This window comes from Pezoporus occidentalis, unplaced genomic scaffold, assembly GCF_034315485.1.
Source record: "Pezoporus occidentalis ecotype Australia unplaced genomic scaffold, CSIRO_AGI_Poc_V1 ctg166, whole genome shotgun sequence".
NCBI classification, from domain to species: Eukaryota; Metazoa; Chordata; class Aves; order Psittaciformes; family Psittacidae; genus Pezoporus; species Pezoporus occidentalis.
Window position 1 is genome coordinate 2,322,551 of NW_026913488.1, and position 21,794 is coordinate 2,344,344.

At 39.7% G+C, this 21,794-nt stretch overlaps 1 protein-coding gene across 4 annotated transcripts in view; it reads left to right on the forward strand.

Moving 5' to 3' along the window:
* Positions 1–21,794, forward strand: part of SETBP1 (SET binding protein 1) — a 261,348-nt gene that overhangs the window by 139,904 nt on the left and 99,650 nt on the right. The window contains exon 1 of one of the 4 annotated variants that reach the window (XM_062613398.1): positions 16,044–16,247. The exons of the other annotated variants lie outside the window; for them this stretch is intronic. Coding sequence (XP_062469382.1) covers positions 16,194–16,247 — 54 coding nt within the window. The 5' untranslated portion in view covers positions 16,044–16,193. Of the gene's footprint in view, positions 1–16,043; positions 16,248–21,794 lie in introns of those variants that run through there. 4 annotated transcript variants of the gene reach the window in all.

Here is a 21,794-nt window from a genome sequence, read left to right on the forward strand (position 1 = left end):
GCAGTATTACCTGCTTTAAGAAGGAAAGCCATGCAGTGAGTGCATCCCCTGTGTCCTGTAATCTGCTCAACACTGATCTATTAAGTTCCATCTTAACTTTTGTTTGGCTCATTGTCCCCTCTGCTTCTTCCAGCATATACCCTAAATTTATTCATACCCTCTTTTCTTGTGCTCTCAGTGTGCAAATGAGCCTAAGCAGCTTTCTCACCTCCCTGTTATTAAATCTGTCATATATCCATAGAAAGAAAATGTCTCTGTCTTGTTGGACTCATACAAGCCAAGAGAGGTTTTCCTCTTTTGAGGAGCCGAGTGGTCAGCTGCTTGTGTGACTTCCAGCTGGTTGCTCCTTATCCTGTTGAATTGCTACAGGATGTTTGGAAACTCAAAATATCTTCCCTGATAATCTGAAAGTAAAACTGTAGAGAGTATTGTGTTCTGAAAATCATGTTCTGAAAGGCCAACTCTCCTTTTTGTGAAGTTGCAATGATTTTGGAAGAAGATTTTGTCACACATGGTTTTGGGGCTACCACAGGAAAACTTGTGACAAAATCCGCTTGCTTAGTTCTGTGGCTTTGCAGATGCACATAAAAGTAGGTGTCATCATCACAATGATAACCTGAGAACAGGAGGTTGGTATCTCTAGTGATAAGAGAATGATAGAGAATAGGGAGAGTTCAGGGCTTGAGACTGAACTCATTTCTAGATACATATACAAAGCAGTAATAAATGAGCTACAGTTTATTACTGGGAGAGCATCAGATCTTCCAGCTGCTCTATTAGGACTTCAGGCCAGGATATTTCATTATGGCATGGCCTCCTCCTTTAAGCAGATTATCACACTGACACACTGACTGCTGTGCCCTGCCAGTGCCCTCAGGCTTTGCTCCTTCTCCTTTGCTGGTAGTGGCCCTGCCTTCCATAGAGGGAGGAGGCTGGGGCTGACAGGAGGGATTGCTGTGGGCAGAGGGGTTTTGTCTTAGATTAAAAAAAAAGGAATAATCTGTGTTTATGAGAATGGTCAGGATTTCATTACTATCGTTTTTATTTCTCACACCTGGGATCTTATAAACAGGGAGTCTCCCAATAATAAAAACCATGGCAAGCATGGAGAATGGCAATTTACGTAGCTAAACTGCTTTCTTCTTATTAATTCACCCATATGTGAGCTGCAGAGAGCAGAGTCATAGTGGGGGTCACCCCCATCCTCTTCAACCCTGCTCTTCCATGCACAGTACAGGCTCTGAATACACACATGCCAGGGTGATGCATCTGTGCCCACTCCCATGGTTGCCCTTCAACACCCTTCAGAGGCAACATATCCTTGAGCTGAAGGTTCTGGTTCACCCCAGCAGGATTACACGTGCTGCAGTGTTACCTTCCAAGGGTGTCTTTGTCAGGTGAGAGCAAAATGCTCCTTTTGCTGTAGAAAAACCCTTGGTCTGTGCTGCTGGAGGTAAGCCATCGCTTCAGGGCTCCCTTTCCAGAATGTTTATTTTGTCCCACCACAAGCTCTCCAATTCTTTCTTGCAGTGAATTTCACTTTCTTATACTTTTTGAGAGGGAATAATGGTCCTTATGAGGCTTTGAAGTGCACTGTAAGCATTGGGGTCACAGCTAATACAACTATTACAAGGAGAAAGGCAGCGAGAGTGCAAGAAAGGCATGCTTATATGGTTTTCCCAGAGAGAACTGGAGATTGTTATTTAGGTTTTTGTACTGGAGAATTTGTGGGAAAAAATATTGCATTGCCCAAATAAATGCTTCATACACTGGGACTAAATTCACATAAGAATTTTGGCTCCAAAAAATTGAGATAGGAGCTCTGGAAAATAACATGGAGTGCTGTTATTTTCCAAGGAAATGTTTTACATTTTCTTATTGAAATACATACTTTATACTGAGAAAGATGGAGAGGGTAAGAAGGATGAAAGAAAGGAAATATAAATGAGGTGTTAAAAGGAAGTGGACTTCTTTTTTTTTTTTTTTTTTCACCCAGAATATAAGAAAATACACCTCCTGAGCTATTTTAGGTAGATTTTTTTTTTTTCTCCAGATATGTACTGTTCCTTCAGCTCTTTTCCTAGATTCTGTCACTAGCTCCAGTCCCAAATTGATGTGTGACCTGAGGCAAGTGACAACTTCTGTGTGACTTGGCTCACCCTACTGCAAACCTGGGGGTTTCAATGGGCTTCATTCATTAAACTTGCCCATCTCCTTTTAAAGCTTGAGGTGAGGGTGGCACTTTCTACATGCAGCACTTGGATAGAAACTGTCAGTCCTACCTGCTGTAATGAGACTTTTCTCCTAGGGAGGACATCAGTGTATATCCCAGCTGCTACTGTCACACATACACAGCTTGCCATATACACTGCAAAATATTCCTAGAGGCACATTCCTTCAGTCAGTTTTATGTCAGGAGTCTTCTGATAGTATCAAAACTGCGTTCCCCTAATGCAAGTTGATGGTAAAATAGGTGAAGGTATTTTGGAAAATATAAGGCAATTATTCTGCATCAGTGTTAAATGTCTAATTTATGCTGCTGCCTGTTATATGGTACTTCAGCCAGACAAGCAACAAAGTCATTGCCCCTGTGGAAGGAGCAACATGAGATGGACTATTTGGGTATGAAATAGGTACTGGAGTCTATCACTGCAATGGAAAGCAGCAGTCACACATCACAGCATGACATAATTTTTCATCATCTTCTGTCAGCTGAGCTGTGATTAAGGTGTTAGCAAGATTGTCAATTGTCAGATCATAAAACTGATCATCAAAGTTGCACTAAAATGTGCAAACCTTTGAAAACAGTCCAGGCTTTCACGCTGGTTCAACGCTGAAATGACTGGTCTTCAACTTTCACTTCTCACAATTGGAGGGATATGATGTGCAAGCAGCACCCTCACACCCCACACGTCCTTACTGTGTGCACTGTATCCATGTATCCATGGCATCTTAACTCAGCAAGACAGATACACATAGGGATGTTCAGGTTTCCAGGTCATTTCTTAGTGGTGTTAGTTTAGCACAAAAAGTAATGACAACGGTTATGTGTAACAGGATTAGGTAATTAACCACTAACAAAACAATGGTTACTTGAACTAACAAGCATGAGAAGAAGTGAGCTGAGGAGCGTGACCTATAATGGAAGTGAACAGCAATGCCTCTGCAGCAGCATTTCTCTGCTGCTTGTATTGAAAGAGCACATAGACATTTGGAGAGTAAACCAAGACCTGCTCTGGTCAGGGAAGCCCCAAGGTGTTTGATCTACAACCAGCTAAAAATGCGGCAAAACTTTGAAAGTGTATTTACAGCTTTCTTTCCCCTGTCTGCTTGCTGGCACATAAGGAATTACGAGAGAAGGGTTTGAGTCATTACTGTGGTTTTACTAATTTACAGTTGTTCCATGCACTATTTTTTGACATTTTATGGATCCCTAAAAATCCACAGGCTACCCCTCGAGAAACCTGGGAAGACAAGGTGGAATATTTGTACTTCATATATCACTGGAATTCCTTGATAATGCAGGAAATCTGGGAGAAGGAGAATCATGGACATTGGTGTGGTTGCAAAAAGAGCTGTCTTATTGCAACAATAAAGGTTATTCTTCAAACAAAATGAGACAAGTCTGAAGTTGTTGAGCAATGAGTGCACTCTGCTCACAGGGAAAAGCATCTCATGCTGCAAATACACCCAGTTCCCTTCAAGCAAAGACCACACAGCCAATGGGTTCAGGCCAACCTTTCCAACAAGAGCAGTTGTACAGACTTGTCCATCATTCCTCAGTCTCCCTGGAAGGCAGCAAGGTAGAAAGATGCAGCATTAGAAAGGTGATAATTTCCCTGCATTTCTTTCCTCCAGAAGAACAAGATTCATTGAATGCAAGAAATGTGTTGATAAAACTATCCTGTTTGTCACTATGCACCTGCTCCTCCCAGCAGAGCTCAGTTCTCTGAACACCTTGTGTCTACTGTGTTGTGTTATCCCTGCACCTACCATGGAGAAGTCAGTCCCTGAATCACTTAAGCAATGTGTTTTTGGTAAGGCTGCGTTACATACTGGCCACACAGCTGAGGAATGTAGGTATTTGGGACTCCTCTGGAAAGACCCTGCTGAAACATCTCAGGGGTGTACTGTACTAAGCATAAGCCTACCACCCCCAGGGTTTGGCAGAGAGCAAATTCCTTCCAGGATTATAGGATTAAGAAGCTGAAAAGTGATTCAAATTCTTCATTAAACAGGAAAAAAAGAGAGAGAGAGAGAGAGAGATGAGGGGAAGCTCTTCAATGCCTGCATCACTCGACGTGTTTTCCTTGTAATTAAAGGAAGTTATTGAAAAATATTTGAGGGGATTAAATGCTCAGAGTATATGTGCCGATCAAATAACACAAGAGTCTGCATTCTTCCGAGTAATCAATGGAGTGACTTGAATGGAGAGGTTCAAAAGAGCACAGTTATTGTTAAAGTGCCATTATAGTAGCATTTACCATACTGTACTGCAGGCGGACAGGCCCAAGGGTTTCCCAGCAGGGAAACTTTGCCAGAGCTGAAAACCCAAGGATATGCAGTTTGTAGGTGGGGATTTCCACAACTGTTAAATTTTCAGATGGGCTTTTCTTCCCTTTCTGGCCCTAACCTGAATGCAGAAAGAGATGTTCCTGATTTCCTGAGGAAGGCTTCTTTGGGATTATAATTTCATTTCTCTTTTATGCAAGTGAAATAGGAAAGGAAAAGCATGTGGACAAGAAAGGTGTTTAAGAACTGAGCTCAGGACATCAGAAATGGGGGGACTTCTACTGTAAACAGGGACTGTACTTACCATTATTCTTTCCTGTGCTTTCTGATAGCTTAATTGTAAGAGGTCATTATTTAACCAACAAAACTTGGCCCCAAGGTTGCACCTCCATCTTTCCTCCTGCTCTTCCATACAGCCTGTGGGCAAGACATGTAACCTTCATAACTACATTTTCATTTTACAAATAAGCAGATTAATGACATCCTCTTAAATTCCTGGGTTTAATTCATGGTTGAAAGGTGCTTTGAGATTTTCCTATGAAAGATGCCATATAATTGCATAGAGAAAGATTATATTTATTCCTCTTTCAATATATTTTTAAAAAGAGATTTTAATAAAGTTGAGGGAAAAGATCTCCTCTCCTCTCTTTTCCTCTCGTCTTCTTTTCTTTCCCCTCCTCTCCTCTCTCTCTTTTCTTCCATAGTGTGGGCAGGCCTATAGTCTTCTAAATTTAGTGCAACAAGTTACATCCTTGCTTGAATATAAGGTCATAATAGTACAAAAGATATGGCCATCTGGGGAGTGAAGCATAAGTCTGGTACTAATGCTTGTCACTTTTAGAGGATACTTACTCTCTAGAGCTGTGTATGATAGATGTCTTATAAGACCAAGCACAAGAAGTCACTGCATCCATCCTCCCTAAGGCAGGACCAGCTTTACCTCAAACCATTCAACACAGGTTCATCTAATTTGCTCCTACACATGTCCAGCATTGGTGAGTCCTTCAGGTGATCTGCACCAATATGTAACTATCATTACCATTTACTTGTTTCCTTTAATGTCTCATACGTTTTTGTCACATCAGTTTAATTACATTATTTCTTACACTACCTGCGGTGAACACTACTGCATTAGTTCCTTTCTCTATGCTTTGGCCACTTCTATTAAATCAGTCTGGAACTTGATCCAGCCAGGAAATGAATCCATTTCAGACACCCCATTATCCTCATGCTTTTGTCTTGCCAGAAATGTCTAGATCAGGACGCCTGTTTCCCAGCCAATCACTTCAATCCTTTTTAGGCACTTAAAAGTAAACTTTCTTACAGAGAGCTTTAGCACACTGAGCACCTAAACTGAAGTTAGTGGATGATCTGAGAGCAAGTCCTGTTTATTTTGGCACGTCTCTGTACAAGTAAAAGTCTGATTATATGTATCTGCTTTAAAAAAGTGAAGATAGAAAGACTATTTTTCTTTTTATATATATCTTTCTTTTCTTTTAAAATATTTTGGCAAATCAACCATACATCTTCTCACTTCCTCATTCTAAAAGCTAACCAGATGGCATATGCCAGCATCAAAATTTCCCACTGATCATTTGTTTATCATTCAGTTACTTCAAGCATGTAGTGGAAAGTTTGAACTGACACTGGGGTATGGTATTTATTAATAACCAAAAGTATAATTTAAGCAAGTTGCCATTTAAAAAAATCACACTCCAGTATACTTTGCATGGTGCAGTGCAGTACCAGTAGGTGCTGAAAGTTAGCAGAACTAAGTACAAAATGGGGTTTGGAGTCCTGTGTCTGATGTTTTGGAGGTTAATGGAGTAGATATTTTTGTAACCTTACAATCATGGTTAATAAAATAATGGTTGAGGAATGGGTGAAAGAAGTTTTTTTAAAATTTTTATTTGTTTTCTTTTGATTTTCTTTTGGCTCCACAGGCATGCTTATGCAAACACAATCTCATGATCCTGCAAACAGCAGTTCCCTTGGCAAAGTGGTTTGGGATGGGTTTGGAGAGCTTTAGTTAAAAAATACATTTGCAAAAAAATAAATTGTCAGAGAGTAAATATTTAACTTTTCCATTTGTTTTCTTGTTTGCATGGAGTGTATATGACAAACCTAAGTCATAGCTGCTAATGTTGTAGGTAATATCAACAGAGCTATATTTGGAAAGGAAATTACTCGGACTGTCATGATTTTGCATCCTTTTTGTAATTTCTTCTCCTGGATTGATTTTTCATGATGACACTGAAACAGTCCAACTTGCCAGGCAGCTCAGAGTGTCATACAATAAAGTGCAAGTTGTGGAGTTTTGTATAAGAAATTACCCACAGAAAGTACTCACTAAAATGAGAAAAGCAGAATAAAACCTATGACCAGAAGTTAAAGCCAGACAAGTACAAGTTACAGTAAAGTGCCAAACGTTTAAGAGATTAAACCAGGTGGTTCCTGGAGACTTTTCTGCCTTGGAACATGATAGGAGGTTTTGCAGAATATGTGATTTATTTAAACTTTACTGGACTTGACGCAAGTAGTAACCAGAGTAATTGTGTGGTCTGTAATGTAAAGGTGGTAAGGCTAGATGAAATCTACCTCACTTAATTTTGGTCTGTGATCAACAGAGAGACTTGTTTCAGTAACCTCTCAATCTCATTTTGGTCAATACAACGTGGCATCCTAATGGACATTGCCCTATGTCTTGGAAGTATCGGCACTACAGAAAATATACACTCTGTGCAAATAAAACATCAGCTTTTCACTGTTTTGGTTTTTCATTTTTTTTTTTTTTTTTTTTTTGCATTGGCATGAGGCATTAGTGAGCTATGCCAGGCTGTAAAGTATATGTGAAAACCATTAGGAGAAGGCTTCTTTAACCAATGATACTTATCATGATAATGAGTATTAGGCTTGGTAGTCTAGTAACAGGGTCAGTGCCTTAGAGAGCAACTCATCGCAGAGTGCCAAGTAAAAGGAAAGTGATTAACTTGAGTTTCCAAGGGAAAATGAGCAGTCCACAAGTTCAGCACTAGATTGTCTGTAGTCGTGCTAACAGGCTTTGTCTCTCTTTCCTTTAGCAGCGGGAGCAAAGTCACTGCTCGGATATGTGTCTTCCTTGTTACTAAACCCATTTGCATTGGGAATTGCTGAAACAGAGAGAAAATCCAGTGATCTGAGCAGGAGAGAGACCCAGGATGCCCTAAGTTCTCATGCTAAGGTTTGGCAAAGAAGTTGGCTCCTGTAATTTCCTCTTCTCCCTGCAAAGAGGTTAACACAGTAATTATTCTAAGTAACAAGATCTCTGCATGCTTGGCAAAAGGCCAGAGATTCATCCAAACTTGTGGGCTTACTTCCCTGATGTTCAGGCCAATGGGTGCACTCATGCTGCACAATGAGTTGCAGATGTAATGATCTCATGCGCTACATTGGTAAAATGCTCAGAAATGTTTACCCTGAAGTCGAATGCAAATGCAAAAAGACGGGTTGCCTGAAAATGCAATCTGAACATCCAAAAACAGAATCACTCCAACAACCCCCTCAAACCCCCAGTTTAATCCTTTGCTTTGTTGCCTCATCTTTCCCATCTGTGAAATGGAAACAATTCCACTTAGCTTTGTCTTGCTTTGCCCTGAGGAACTGGAATGAGCTAGACCTTTCAAAAGGACTTTGAAGGCAGATTATTGTTTTTTTCATTACTATGCGCAACACTTCCCACCACAAAATGATATTTGAGAATAAAGGTACAATTCCGCTTTGCCAAAAAATAAATGTTAACCTTCCACCAAAAACATCTCACTGCTTTAATTGTGAGATGGAAATCGTCTGTGTTTGACAGAGCCATTTGTAACCTTTGCCAATGCTGTGTGGTTCTGTACTACCAGTCTGGATCTGGTGTATTTTATTTTTTCCCCTACTTTCTGTTGCAGATTATGCGTTGTGACTTTGACCTGGGACATTTCCTTTCTTCAGGAGGATTAAGCTCCAGTTGTTTTTCTGTGAGCAGTATCATTTGCAGCCCAAGAAATATGATTTCCTTCTTTTAAAATGGGTCAGACTCTTTTGGTTTTTTAGCCACAAACAATGGAGTTCAGAGAAAAATCCAGAGACATACAGACTTGGGAGCCTTTGTGGCTTTTGATATGAAACATGCCTGTCTAATGCATTCAGTTCCTTGCCAGTTGTGAAAGAAATGTCTAAAGTTTCATAACATCATTATCAGTTGCACAAACCGCTTGTCCTTTTAAACTAGGTGCTTAAAATCTGCACTTGATTGCAGTAAAGCATAGTCTATTTTTATGCTTGAACAGGTTTCATTTTCTAGGATGGTAGAAAGAAGGTAAAGATTTAACTTTTTAATTTTTTTTAATAGGAAACAAGTAACTCCATTTCAGATGTCTGTGCCTTGTTCAGGGCAATTAAAGATTTCATGTAATTTGATATTTTTTTGAGAAGCCTAGGAATTGTTTATGAGTTTCTACTCATGTTAAACTCTATTTCATTTTAACCCCAGGGATTTATTCTGGGTTGAAGTGCATGCATGTATGAACTAAATCACAGCAACATTGCTACGTCTCTTAGTGCAGAGATCTCAAAGCTCTTATTCATGTGTTCATTTCTCATTTCTTCCCTGTGAGATGAGTATGGTAGTTGTATCATTTCCAGAACTGCAAGATCCATATGCAACAAGCCATACCTCTTCCTTTCGTCCTTTCTAATGGGTTTTACCTTGAGAAGATAGGAGAAGAGGCTGATACATGCACATAGATCTTTGCAACATCCAGTTTGATGTACTTTGTTTACAGCTCAAGAGAAGGGATGCAACAGAGGCTGTGTTTGATAAAGGACACTTTTAGCTGGTTGAGCAGTACTGATTTCTGTTTAAATGCTTACAATCCCATTGATTTCATCTGGCACAGTTTCAGTAGCCTAGACAGGTGAATGTCTGCTGCTCAGAATCATTGATGGCCTTGGTGCTTTCTCCAGTGAGGTGTGATATGTGGATTTGAGAGACAAAGATCTTCAATTCTGGCTCATCTGTGTGATCCAGCTAGCAGGCCTTGTGCAAGAGGTGAAGGGGTATTAGCACTTTGGCTGGGCTTGCAAAGTGGACAACCTTGCTCAGTTCTTCAGATAAAAGATTAAGATCTTTCTACCAGTTTAAGATCCCAGGCTGTAGATCTCAACTGAGACATTCAGCCCTTCATGGGGTATTTTTTTGTAGCTTTGGATGCTACTGGCACTCAACAAAGCCCCCAAAAAATTAAACAAAATCCAAACAGAGAGGATGAATGCCACTGTGGAGCTCAGATCTAAAATGAAAGTACGTTGCTGTCTCATTTCTAGGAGGTACATAACTGGGACAGCTTGAGTCCTTCAGTAATAGCTGCAGCCCATTATGTGCCAGACATGTCTGTTATAGACTTGATAGATGAACAGCATGATGGCTGTGGCAGGTCATCTCCTGCAGGAAGGATACAAAAATGTTTGTGTATTTTAGGCAGATGGAGGGATGGATAACAGAAGCATGCAGGGAAGCAGGTAGTGTTCTAATTATCCGGAGAAGGCTGCTCACCTTCACAGACCAGCAGAGCTGGCTTAATGGAGCAACAGCAGCTATTGCACCAGTTGAGGGAACAGCAAAGCTGCCATGGCAGCATCTTCTCCTCAGGGGATCGCAGACAAGATTCTGGCCAAGCCAGCCCAAATTTCTCCTGTGCTTGCCACTGCCTCACTGCCCCTCCAGCTGGCTACAAAAGACAAAATCCAGCCCATAAGCTGAAATAGAATAAATATTAGTTAAACATTTACAGCTCTTCAGAACTTACAAGCAGTTGCAGCAGCTGTCAAGTTGGGAGATACCTCTTCCGGTACATCATGTAATCCAGCCAGTGTATCAAGGATGTTAATGGTGAGACTGGCTGCAACCACCATCTCAGGGAGTGAATAAAGTGATCAAGTCCAAAGTCATATCCCACCCAGGTGACTCAGAGATGAGAACAATCACAGAGCACCATAGATGGACAATTTCAGTATAGGTCTCTCTAGCTGGTGAAGGTCTTTCCTCCCATGTAGTCCATGAAACACCACAGGAAAAGGGTTTAGCAACATCCTTGATGGAAGTTCAAAAAGTGCAGAAAACGGCTATGGACATTTTTTGTTTTTTTCTCTGAGATGGTTCTCAACCTATTTCTTTTTAATAAAGACATCATGTAACATTCAGTTTTGTGGCCTCCCCATTACTCTAAAGTAGCTGTGTCTGCTCTGCATTAATCATAAATTTCTTTGGCTGGAACATTGGCCTTCTGTGTAGACACTCATAGTAGAATATAGCAGAAAAGTAAGTGATCTTTTCTCTTGTTTAATACTGCGTCTCTAGCAATTGATGGTATTGACCGATGTTGCTTATGTTTCCAGATATTCTCTGTGATGGGAGAAAAAAGCCATATTCAACTAAAGTGGCAGCTGTATCAGATACCAGCAAATATATGTCTTTACTGAATTTACAGCATGATTATTATTCTTTTTTTTTAAAGTATCTCTTTCAATGTTGTCATATAAAAATAGATTATATGTATTACATATCTTTTTTCTAACATGATTGAGATATTGCAATCAGAATTTTCCTTCCCCCCTCTGAATTCATGCAATAAAGTATATCACAGCTGCAGCCACATGAGGACATGCTGGATGAATCTACCTTTAGTAATTAATTCTCATATGTCCATAAGCATAGATAAATATGGCAGGGGTGGATCCTGATCATAGTCTTGTTTCAGTTGGTTAGATGTAATTAAGCATTATAGAAACGTGATTGCTAAAGTAAAATATATGCTCTAAGGTTTACTCATGTAGATTTTGAAAGTCAGTGAACAGAATTTGCAGAAATACTATTCATATTTTCCAAAGAAATATAACTTTCAGCCAAGACAAAATTTGGAAATAATTATGTGAAAATACTTTTAAAAAATTATTGGCCTAAATAGGTAGAGCATCAACTGGAAAAGAAAAAAGAGCTGACAGTAGTCCTTGTAATTTCAGGAGCCTGTATGATTTAAGAAACTAAGCTTGTGCTGTGTCAGCATTGATTTTTTTTTTTTTTTCCTTAACCTACCTTCAGAGATCATATTTTTTAAAAAACTTATATAGTCAAATGACCAAATCGGTGTAGTCATACATTCGCCCTTTTAAGGTACTTTGAGATTCTTCAGAAAAGTGCTACATGAAGACTAGACATTCTTGTGGCATATATATTTTCTGTGGGAGTGTAGGGAATGAATGCCCACACTGCTGTAGAACTTAAAAAGAAGGAATAATTTAGCAGGACAAAATAAAATCTAGGAAAAATAGATCAAGAATTCTGTGCAAAAAGCAGCTGGATATGATGAACGAAGGTTTAGCTACTTTTCATAGTGACAGATAAGTAATGAGGTTGAACTGCTGTGATATTGTCTGGAAATAGAATAGATGACATTCTTAATAGGCTCAAATTGATTCTTAATAGTTCAGACCATCTGCTGAAACTGTGGAATAATAAAACTAGTACTTTTATTATGACCTTCATTTAAAGCACACTGAACACTCTGGGAAGGTATGTGGATGTTTCTAAATCTATGCTTTGGTTGGACAGTTTGGGAAAAGTAATCTGCACAGGGTTTGAGGGTCAAGCTGTCATGATTGGTATAAAACCAAACCGAATGAGGTTTCAACTCTGCCTTGCAGGTGTTTAATAATCTCAATATCTACTTAAGCCAGCTTCTCAAAAGCTTAATGTGTGAAAGAGCATATATGGAAAAATGTAGTAATAATAATAGCAATTAGTAGTAGTAGTAGTAGCAGCAGTAGTATTTGGAAGGGGGTGTGTATGTGCACGCACACATACAGTATCTTCTCGTGATTATTCTATTCACAGAATTCTTAGGTGACCATAACATCCAGAGTGATTTACAACACCATGTTCTGCTCTAGACATGCATAGTGATAACAAGATGTGTTAAAGTCGCGGAGTCTGTATTGACTCCGAGTCATTCAGTTTCAGGAGTATTCAGTTTGAAACAGGAAAAACAGAGCACACAGTTGCAGTAAATATGAAGAGAGTACAGCAAGATAACAGAACCAAAGAACAGGAGACATTAATACTTAAGGATGTCTCCTGTTCATGTCCATTATGAAATAGTTTGAAAGGCATAAAATTGGCAGGAACCCAATTGTTTCTAGGTGCATCTGGAAGCTGATTATAGAAATGCTTTCTGCATGATATGATTAACTCCATCTAGCATCTATATATAGCCGTGGGAGTTTTTTATATGGAGATATTATCAAGGATATTCTTTCACTTTGACTGTAGTAGGTGGAACCCTGTGAAAGTAAAAACCTGGACTATCATTTCTGTTATTTGATTGTGCTGTACAAAGTGAAATAGGCTCCCCATCTATGATAATATAGATTATGGCAATCAAAGAGAAGACAGACATTTATGTTGAATGGCTATTTCTAGCACATTTAGTGATTTCCTTGTAAAATCAGAATCATAGAAGCCCAGACTGGTTTGTGCTGGAAAGAACGTTAAAACTTACCCAGCTCCAAACCCCTGCCAAAGGCAGGGATGCCTTCCACTAGAGCAGCTTGCTCCAAGCCCCTGTGTCCAACCTGGCCTTGAACCCTGCCAGGGATGGGGCAGCCACAGCCTCTCTGGGCACCCTGTGCCTGCACCTCAGCACCCTCTCAGGGAAGAACTTCTGCCTGAGATCTCAACTCAGTCCCCCCTCTGGCAGGTTAAAGCCATTTCCCTTGTCCTATCACTACATGCCCTTGTAAAAAGTCCCTCTTCATGTTTCAAATGTTGCGGCTTTGTATCCAAAAAAGGAGAGAAATACTAATCCTTCCATTCTTTTGCTGCATAATGCTGATGTACAAGTGAAAAAAGTGAAGCCCATCAAAATTTGTCTTAGATGGCGACTGTAAGTTCTTGTCTGTTGCAACACACATATATTGCAATGCCAGGGGGCCCAACTCAGAGACTGGAAATCTTTTCTTTTGAGGGTAGTATAAAGAAAACAAAAGGTACTTCTTCATTACTAGAAACCAAGCACTGAAGATAAAATTTCTTCTCTTCAACCTGTGTTTGCCCCATTGCAGTAGAAAAGAAACTAGGTGTAACTGAAGGTGGCAGAGTGCTAATTGAAATCCTGGGCTTAAAAGACATTCTCATAATCATGGAAGTGGAGATCTGCTCCTATATCTGCTTTGTCTCTGTTCTAGAGCTAGGTCAGTTACTTGTCCTGTCTGTCTTTTAATTTCTCTGTTCTGTATGGGTGTTTAGAAATATTTATTTAAAGAGATGCAGAGACATAATTTATTAATATTTGTAGCATTCTTTCAGATCACTGGTAAGCTGGGGTATAAAAAGACATTGGTCTTATTAAAGAATGTCTTTGTTCAAGATAAAAATGAAGCAATTTTTCTGCTAGGTGGGTAGCAGTTTGTACAAAGATCTTTATTTTTGAAAGGGACAAAAAGTGGACCACTTGGACTTCAGACCTGGTGATCTGAAACTGCATCAGTGCTTCCATAGAGGAAATACAGCAATCTCTTCAAAGTAGCAGAAGAAGACACAGTATTAACCAAGGCTGAATTGGACCAGCACTGTTTTTCACAGTGATAGTGGTTAATCATTAGAATAAGGGGCCAAGGGAAGTGATGAATTCTTCATCATTTGATCTCTTTGAGATTGAAGAACTCTCTGGAGGAAACATTTTAGACAAAAGTTATTGGGCTTAACAAAAGAGTAACTAGGTAAAAATTAAAGCTCTATGACATATAAAAGATAGATGGTCTGCAAGTCCCTCTACATGTGTGATTAATTTTACACAACTTTAGATGTCTGAAGTTAGATGCCTAAGATTGAACTGGTCACCCTGGGTTCCCTTTTTAGTCAACGGTAAGAAATAGGCATCTCCAGGGAGTAATCTATTTGATATGCCTTAGATGCAAGTTTTAGTTCAATGTGAATTGTCCTCTGGGGTACCTGGTTTTCTTTGACTGTCAAGGAAGCCTACAGTGACTTGTTCATTTTCAGGCATGTCATTTTTAGATGCCCAAGGAAAAATGCATCCCTCTGTGGGTCACCTAGGAGTTGTGGAACAGCAGCCCTTAATTTATAGGACAGAGGCCTATTTCATGATAGTAAGTGCTTTACACCATCTATGAGCCAGATACTGCTCACTAAGTCGCATTCCCACCTTGGTGAAACATTCTATGTTTTGAAAGGAAGACCTGAGAAGATCGCTCTCATTCTTTAGGGGCACAGATGTGGGTAAAGCTGGGCTAGATTCTGGTCTGAGTTACTGTTGTATACAGTCTCAACAATCTCATAGGTTTTGATGGAACTAACATGCCTTGTGTCTTCAGAATAAAAGAAGAAATGAGCCATTTTTACAGGATTAATGCAACTGCCATAGCAATTTGATGCTGTGTAAGGAATGATTAGATGAAAGGTGGATCTGGAAAAAATGCTATGCATCACCAAGCATTTATAAAGCAAATGCTCTTGGGAAAATCCTTGTTGAGCATGAGGAGACAGTGTTAAAAACACTTTCATCTTTCCTTTCTTCCTGTCCTGTAGTCTTCCTGGCGCTGCTCCAAATTCATTTCATCACTTGGTGTTACTTGGTTTAGACCTGTGCCTCTTTGTATTCTGTTAATAGCGAACTCCTGCATAGTGTATCCAAATTCCTCGAGTCTAACCTTGTCGCTCAAGATGACAAATTTGTCATCATGCCAGAGGTGTGCTCTGAGCTTCTTGGAGCAATGCTCAGCCCACACCTGACGTGAGCAACTGTGGTGTTTAAGACAGGGGTTTAACATCCTTAAATGCCCTTTCTTGTCAAGGGAAGAGGTAGGAGCTTCTGGCAGGTTCCTCAGCACAGGACAGTTTATTGTCTTTCTGTGGACCACAGGGAGGGGCATATGGCTTAGATGCGCCAATGTTCACACTGCAAGATAGCTTGAATTGGTGGCGGTGCTGATTCATCTTGGACCACATATTAGCTACAAAGCCTTGGAGTGAATTGGTGAGCAGACACAGGATTCTCAAGGCCAAGTGAGTTTATCACTCTATATAATTTCAGAGGAGTCAAGTATGGCTATACAGCAAGTCTCAGTCCCCGCCAGTTGCCTGTTATCAGGCTACCTTCTTGTGGTCTGTTATCTTCCTGGGTTTCCAACTCTTGAGTTTCCAACAGCTGCTGCCGTCCACCTAATCAAATGCAGAACAATCCTGGCATACCTCACTGGTGTGGAAAAATTTGAATTCCAGAAGCTCTGTGAAGTAGAGGGGCAGTGTAAACATGTGTCATTGCAGATGCTGTGCCCAGACTGGGTCTCTGCACCACTGACCCTGAAGATAGCAATATGTTGCGTATATATCACTATGCATGCGCAGCCTGATGTTAGGAGCAGTAATGGTGCAACCAGATGACAGGGGAAGGAATGGGATTATCATTACTACATGGCTTTTTTTGATTCTTCGCCCTATGCAATTTGCAGGCTCCCATGGTACTGTACCACAGGCTGTTTAGCCATTCTTCAGTTCTCACTCACTGCTGCAGAGAAATCTGATCCTCTTCAATTATGGGGGACATGATACTCTTGCCACATCCAGCTGTTGCTGACATGATGGTATGTGCATTGCCTCAACCAGCAGTGAATTTTCAGTCTGCAGTATCATGGTTGAGGTGAGTGTTAACCTGTTGCTTTCCTTGGAGACATAAATCTTGCTGTGACGAATTTTTCTGTGCAAAGGTTGCCCCGAGAAACAGTTATTGTACACTGACCTGAACTGTGGATAGAGAGGAAATTTTGCACTTTTAGAGCTCGCACATGTTTTCCGCTTGTAGAAATTCACCGTCCCATTAAGCAGAGGCCTTTCAGTGCAGTTTTCTCTCCTGCATGACACACTCCTACTGACGTCAACAGGATCTTCACCTGCAGCACAGGTACAAAAAATGCCTGAGGGGTCTCTTCAGAAGGAAATAAACAGCTGAAGCTTTTAGGTTGGGCTGTAAGACGCTGGCTCTGAAACAACCTTTGTTTTTCCCACCTAACCAGAGCTCACTACAGTCTGATAAATTCTCAGAGGTGCAGAAATCTGTTTTTGTAACCTGAAAAGTCTGGCTTTGTTTGGTTTTGAACTGGGATTGTTCATGTTTTTGGTCACTGAGATTGTACTCTTCTTCTAACAAAAAAGGAAAATTGGAAAAAGTGATATTCATTAGCTGGCTTGAGGATATTAAAGTATGGAAGAAAACATCACTGCTCCTCTTCGAGTAGTAGTTCAAGAAACATATATCTTAGAATCATATAATCACATAATCATTTAGGTTGGAAAAAGCCCTTAAGATCCTTGAGTACAACTCTAAACCTAATAGTGCCAAGTACACCACTAAACCGTGTCCCTGAGTGCCACATCTACATGTCTTGGAGATTCCAACATCCTTATGGATACAGACACCACCATTCAGACTTCTTCATGATGTGGGATGATTTCTTATTGCTACCTGCTTTTCTGCCTCAGATGCATCATTGCTACCATACTGTGGGAAACATTTTCTAAGATAGAATAGCTTTTATCCTCTGGTGGTGTATATGACCTCTGAGGTGTTAACCCATCTTGGGAGACTTAGAAGATTTCCTGTAGTCCAGGAGGTACTTAACACTGTCTCATAATTCTCAGCTGAGTGCCTTACATCCTGAACCTCTGCTGCACCTGAAGAACAGAGCTGGGAGCAGTGGCAAAGAAGCAAGAAAGATTTAATTTCATCACTAAATGAATTGGTTCCTATTCAGAAAGTTAACATTTATAATGAGGATTTAAGGATCTAACCTTTTTTCTTTTATTGCTAATAAAAGCTTGAATCCAAAAAAAAAAACAACAGCCTTCATTCACTTAAAAAAGTTTCCTAGATACTAATACTGAGTAAATGAGTTGTTTATTAATTCCTGAGATTTATTAAACTTCGAAGCACAGGAAATCTTACACCAGTCAAGGCCTGAGTTTTGTCTTAATATGAGGTTCCAGTTACTGACTGTATTGGCTACAATCACCAGACTACACCAGATGCTTCAAAGGAGCATTCAAGGAGCCACGTATTAGATGATAATCGGAGTTATTATTTGCTCATAAGAAAAATAGCTACTTATCTACTGTCCCTGCTCAGTGTTTGGCTTACATCCTCAGACACGACAGTTTATATCTTAGTAAGCACAGATATTTTATAGTGAGAGCAAATAGCCCCAAAATAAGGAACTGGAGCTTGGGAAGTCTGAGAGCAGAATTATCCCCTGATAGGACAGGTGACGTGGACCAAATGACATAATCTTTCTGCACTTCCATTTCCTCACCTAAACACCATGAAAGATCTTCATAGTTGTGACATTCCTGAGATCTAGAACTGTGAGAGAAGAGCAAGGAAAGGTTAAACGAAAAATCAGGCTTGTATCTAGAATATGAGCAATTATTACAAGGAGTGCCTTAGATAGAGTACTAAGTTAAACCAGTTCCAGAGAACAAAATGTGCTGTTCTGTTTTTTGGACTGTGTACTCCAGGCACTTGGCAGAGTTTGTGTACAAATTGATGGGTGTGCAATCAATTTGGCTGCTTATCCCATGCAGTCTCTTAGGTGCAAATCCTCCACTTATTTCCATGGATCCTTCACTCAGCAGGCAGGGTAGTGCACTAAAAACTGAAAGAAAAATCCCCCAGGCAGTCACTTCTGATGATACTATTCACTATTAATGTTTTAAAAAGAGGAACACAGAAGTGCAGACAGAAAGGCCTTGTTCTGTTCATCTTCCTGCAGCCGACTCAAGAAATTCTTATGTATTTCTTTTGCAAAGAGCAAGCTAGGAAACAAACGACAACTGAAGACAAGAAATGGGTTGCTCACCCAGGGCTTTGTTTGAAGGTCACCTTGCAGTTCTCAGTGGTTGAGAGATATTATTATTCCTCTTTCAGCCTTTTTGTTTTTTTCCTTCTTCATCTGCTTCCTCCCTTAACCTAAATGACAGTTTATAACTTTGTGGTTTGGTTGTTCTTAATGGGAGCATTGAAGAATTATAATACACTGAATGCATGTGACAGAGTGTTCCTTCCTCCTGCACTCAGCTCCCTTCCCTGTCAGCTGCTGTGGCTCTTCATGTTTAACCACTCCCAGCTTTCAGAATACATTGGTTTCCATTCTCAGACCTTCTTTGACTTTTCTTGCAGCTGTTCATCTCACAGCGTGGTCAGTGTTTGCAGAGTAGATCGAGCCCACCTCTAAAACTATATTAGCTCTTCCGCCCCCCTTGCCTCTGGAAAGGTCACGTAGCTCCTGGGGTTCCTGTGCTCACACTGGGAGGTATCAGGAGGGAGAAAGGTAAACCATTAATAAAGGATAAGTGAAGCAAACTGCAGAGTAGCAGGCTGCGGTCCTACAGACTGTCAGAAGTCAGCAGATTCAAACTGAGCCTTGAAGATCTTTTAACGTGTGTTTGAGAAGGTGGTGGGTAAAAGTTGCAACACAGTTAAAAGCACCCTCTTGTCATTTGAAATGGGAAGGGATGTAGTAATGCCTCAAGCCTCTGTGTTTGCTTTGGGTTTGTTTTTGTTTATTTTTTGCCTTTTTTTTTTTTTCTTTTTTCCTTGATTTTAATGAGCTGGTGTCTAATTTAGGGGAGAAAAGGAGTCTTTCCTTAACAACTGTAATATCTCAATTCTGTTGTGAAAGGCAATGACCACTCGGGTACCACTTCAGAGGGGATACCCACAGCCTTCTGCAGTGGTGTACCAAAAAGATAATATCTGTATGTATATACTCTTCTGGGCAAGGAGTTGCAAGCTCGAAGTACAAACAGGCTTTTGTGAAATAAGATTTTGCATGACAGCCATCAAGGCTGGACAAAAGCAACTTTAGGTGCGTAGGCTAAGCACAAAGTGTAGGCAAGCCTTAATTTAGAGTTTCACAGATTAGGTTTCATTCCACTCCTGCATAGTCGCTGCATCTAGTGGAAGGACACAGCTGCTAGAATATCAAATAGAAAATGCCTCTGCACCAGCGTGACTTGAGTGGTTTCCTTTGGAATATTCCATTGTAAATTCTCCAGCCCTTGCAAAATAAACTGATGGGAGAGTTAAATGTCTCTTTCCTACAAGTATTAGTTTCTGTGCAAAACATAAGTGACTTTGTAGATTGTTATTGACTTTTGAACGGGAACTCCTGGGTTGGAGTGGGCTTTGTGTACGGCATTTCAGGTAAGAACTGTACTCACAGTCTTCCTTAGGAACTGCAGTTATAAAATATGCAAAAGAATCATTCATATATTTTAGGGTAGATCAGTAATCAGAAGTAATTTTGCTAAAGTACTTTTCCATTTTCAGAATGATTTCTAAATGCTGCCTAGCACTTTACAGTCTCGGCCAGGAAAAGCATATGTGGGACAAAGCAGTAAGTGCTTCTTGTAGTTCATAAGGTGTTAGAAAATCTAATAAAAATAGAATAGAAATGTTAAATATTCATTATACTCTTACAACTCTTCTGAGAGTTGGCAAAAGGCACCAAAATATTCCGTTCAATAACATCCCGAATATATGCGTGCAGTCTGTTGTTTCAAGAACGTCAAAAACTGTGTAGCAACTTTGGTTCATCCATGGCAGTAGTTTAATATTATAAATCTTTACAGAAAAAAAAAACACAAGTATAAGCTCACAGATACTAATTTCAAATCCTTGTAGGATTAAAAAAAAAAAAAAAAAAAAGCAAAAGCAAGATAGCACATAGAAGCTAAGAGGGAGAATATCACTACGTATATTTATGAAATACTCCTTCTTTTGGCCCTGACCTTTAGTTTTCACTTTGAACTAGTATTGCTCCCTTCTGAGCACTACATATTCTGTATGATAAGTAATAAAATGGTGTGCCATCAAGAAACATGACAGTATACATGCCTGGAGTCCACATAATCCCTTTAGAATAATTGTGACAGCAAAAGACATGAAATGTGGGCATTCGATGGACTGGCTAATCCCCTTGAATATTCTTAAAGAAACAAGCAAAGGAAAAACAAACTCCCAAAGAAATAAAACTAAAGCCACTACCAGTAGTCCCAGAAGGTAAAGTCTTATCCTAAAACCAGTGACCATTGCAACCCAGTCCATGAATCATGGCACTTAAGCCTGAGGAGTCACATTCCATGTTGACACAGACCTTCGGTAGTCCCATTAAATGTAACGGGGTTGCACAAGATGTAAGTCACTGTAAAATATGAACCCTGATCTAATTTCTTTCCCTGAGATTAATTACTTCAATGCTATTACTTATTTCCTCCCCCTCTAAAATCCTAGTAAAACAGAATCTTTAAAAGCAAAGTATTTTATCAGTACTCTTCAAAGGAAAGCTGCTGTTAGCTTTCTGTGCATTTTAAAACTAGAATTCAAAACACAGGAAGAGGTTTCTTGTTTGAGATATTAGCTCAGAAGTCGGGTTTATTGGACAACGTACTCATAGTTGGACATACTTTAACAGTGAACTAAATACGCAAGTACCACATATGTGTGTATATATTGGAGTATACTGGAAAATTACATATGCATTGTGGTGAAGAACTAGTGGTCCATTGCATTATTTCCATGATAATTAGCAGACAGATGGCCCTTCTGATGGAAAAACTGAATTATACTTGTGAATATTTAGTAGGGACCATTGTACCTATCGCAAGACAGTGGATTGAATGGCCTAAAAGGTCCTTTAAAATGTGATATTTATGACTCAGTGAATGGTGGAGTTCATGCCACTAACGAGAAAGGATAACACCAATAGTTTAAGCAACCTGCAGATATGTCTGTGTGTGACAAATAGAAACAAAATACAGTAAATCTGCTTGTCTTTACCTTTTTATTATTTTGTTTGCTGCTCCTAGAAAGATCTCCTTTTACCTACCCAGCACCAACCATAAAGAAAATAAATGTCCTTCAAATCTTGACCATTTTGTTTGTACACACATATATAAAAAATTGCATTGAGCAACATTCTGCCTTGCACAAATGAGGGGTTTTTTTTAAACGTATTAAACTGTCAGAGGTATGTTTTGTAAAACAAAATCATATGTTTATATTTTGAAAGTAGATAACAAAGTTAGGGGCTTTGTAACACCACAGAAAGGATTATTTATATTTCATAGTTTAATACAACATCTTTTTAAAGATACTGTGGTAGGTTTTTTTCCATACATGTTTCCCTAGGTT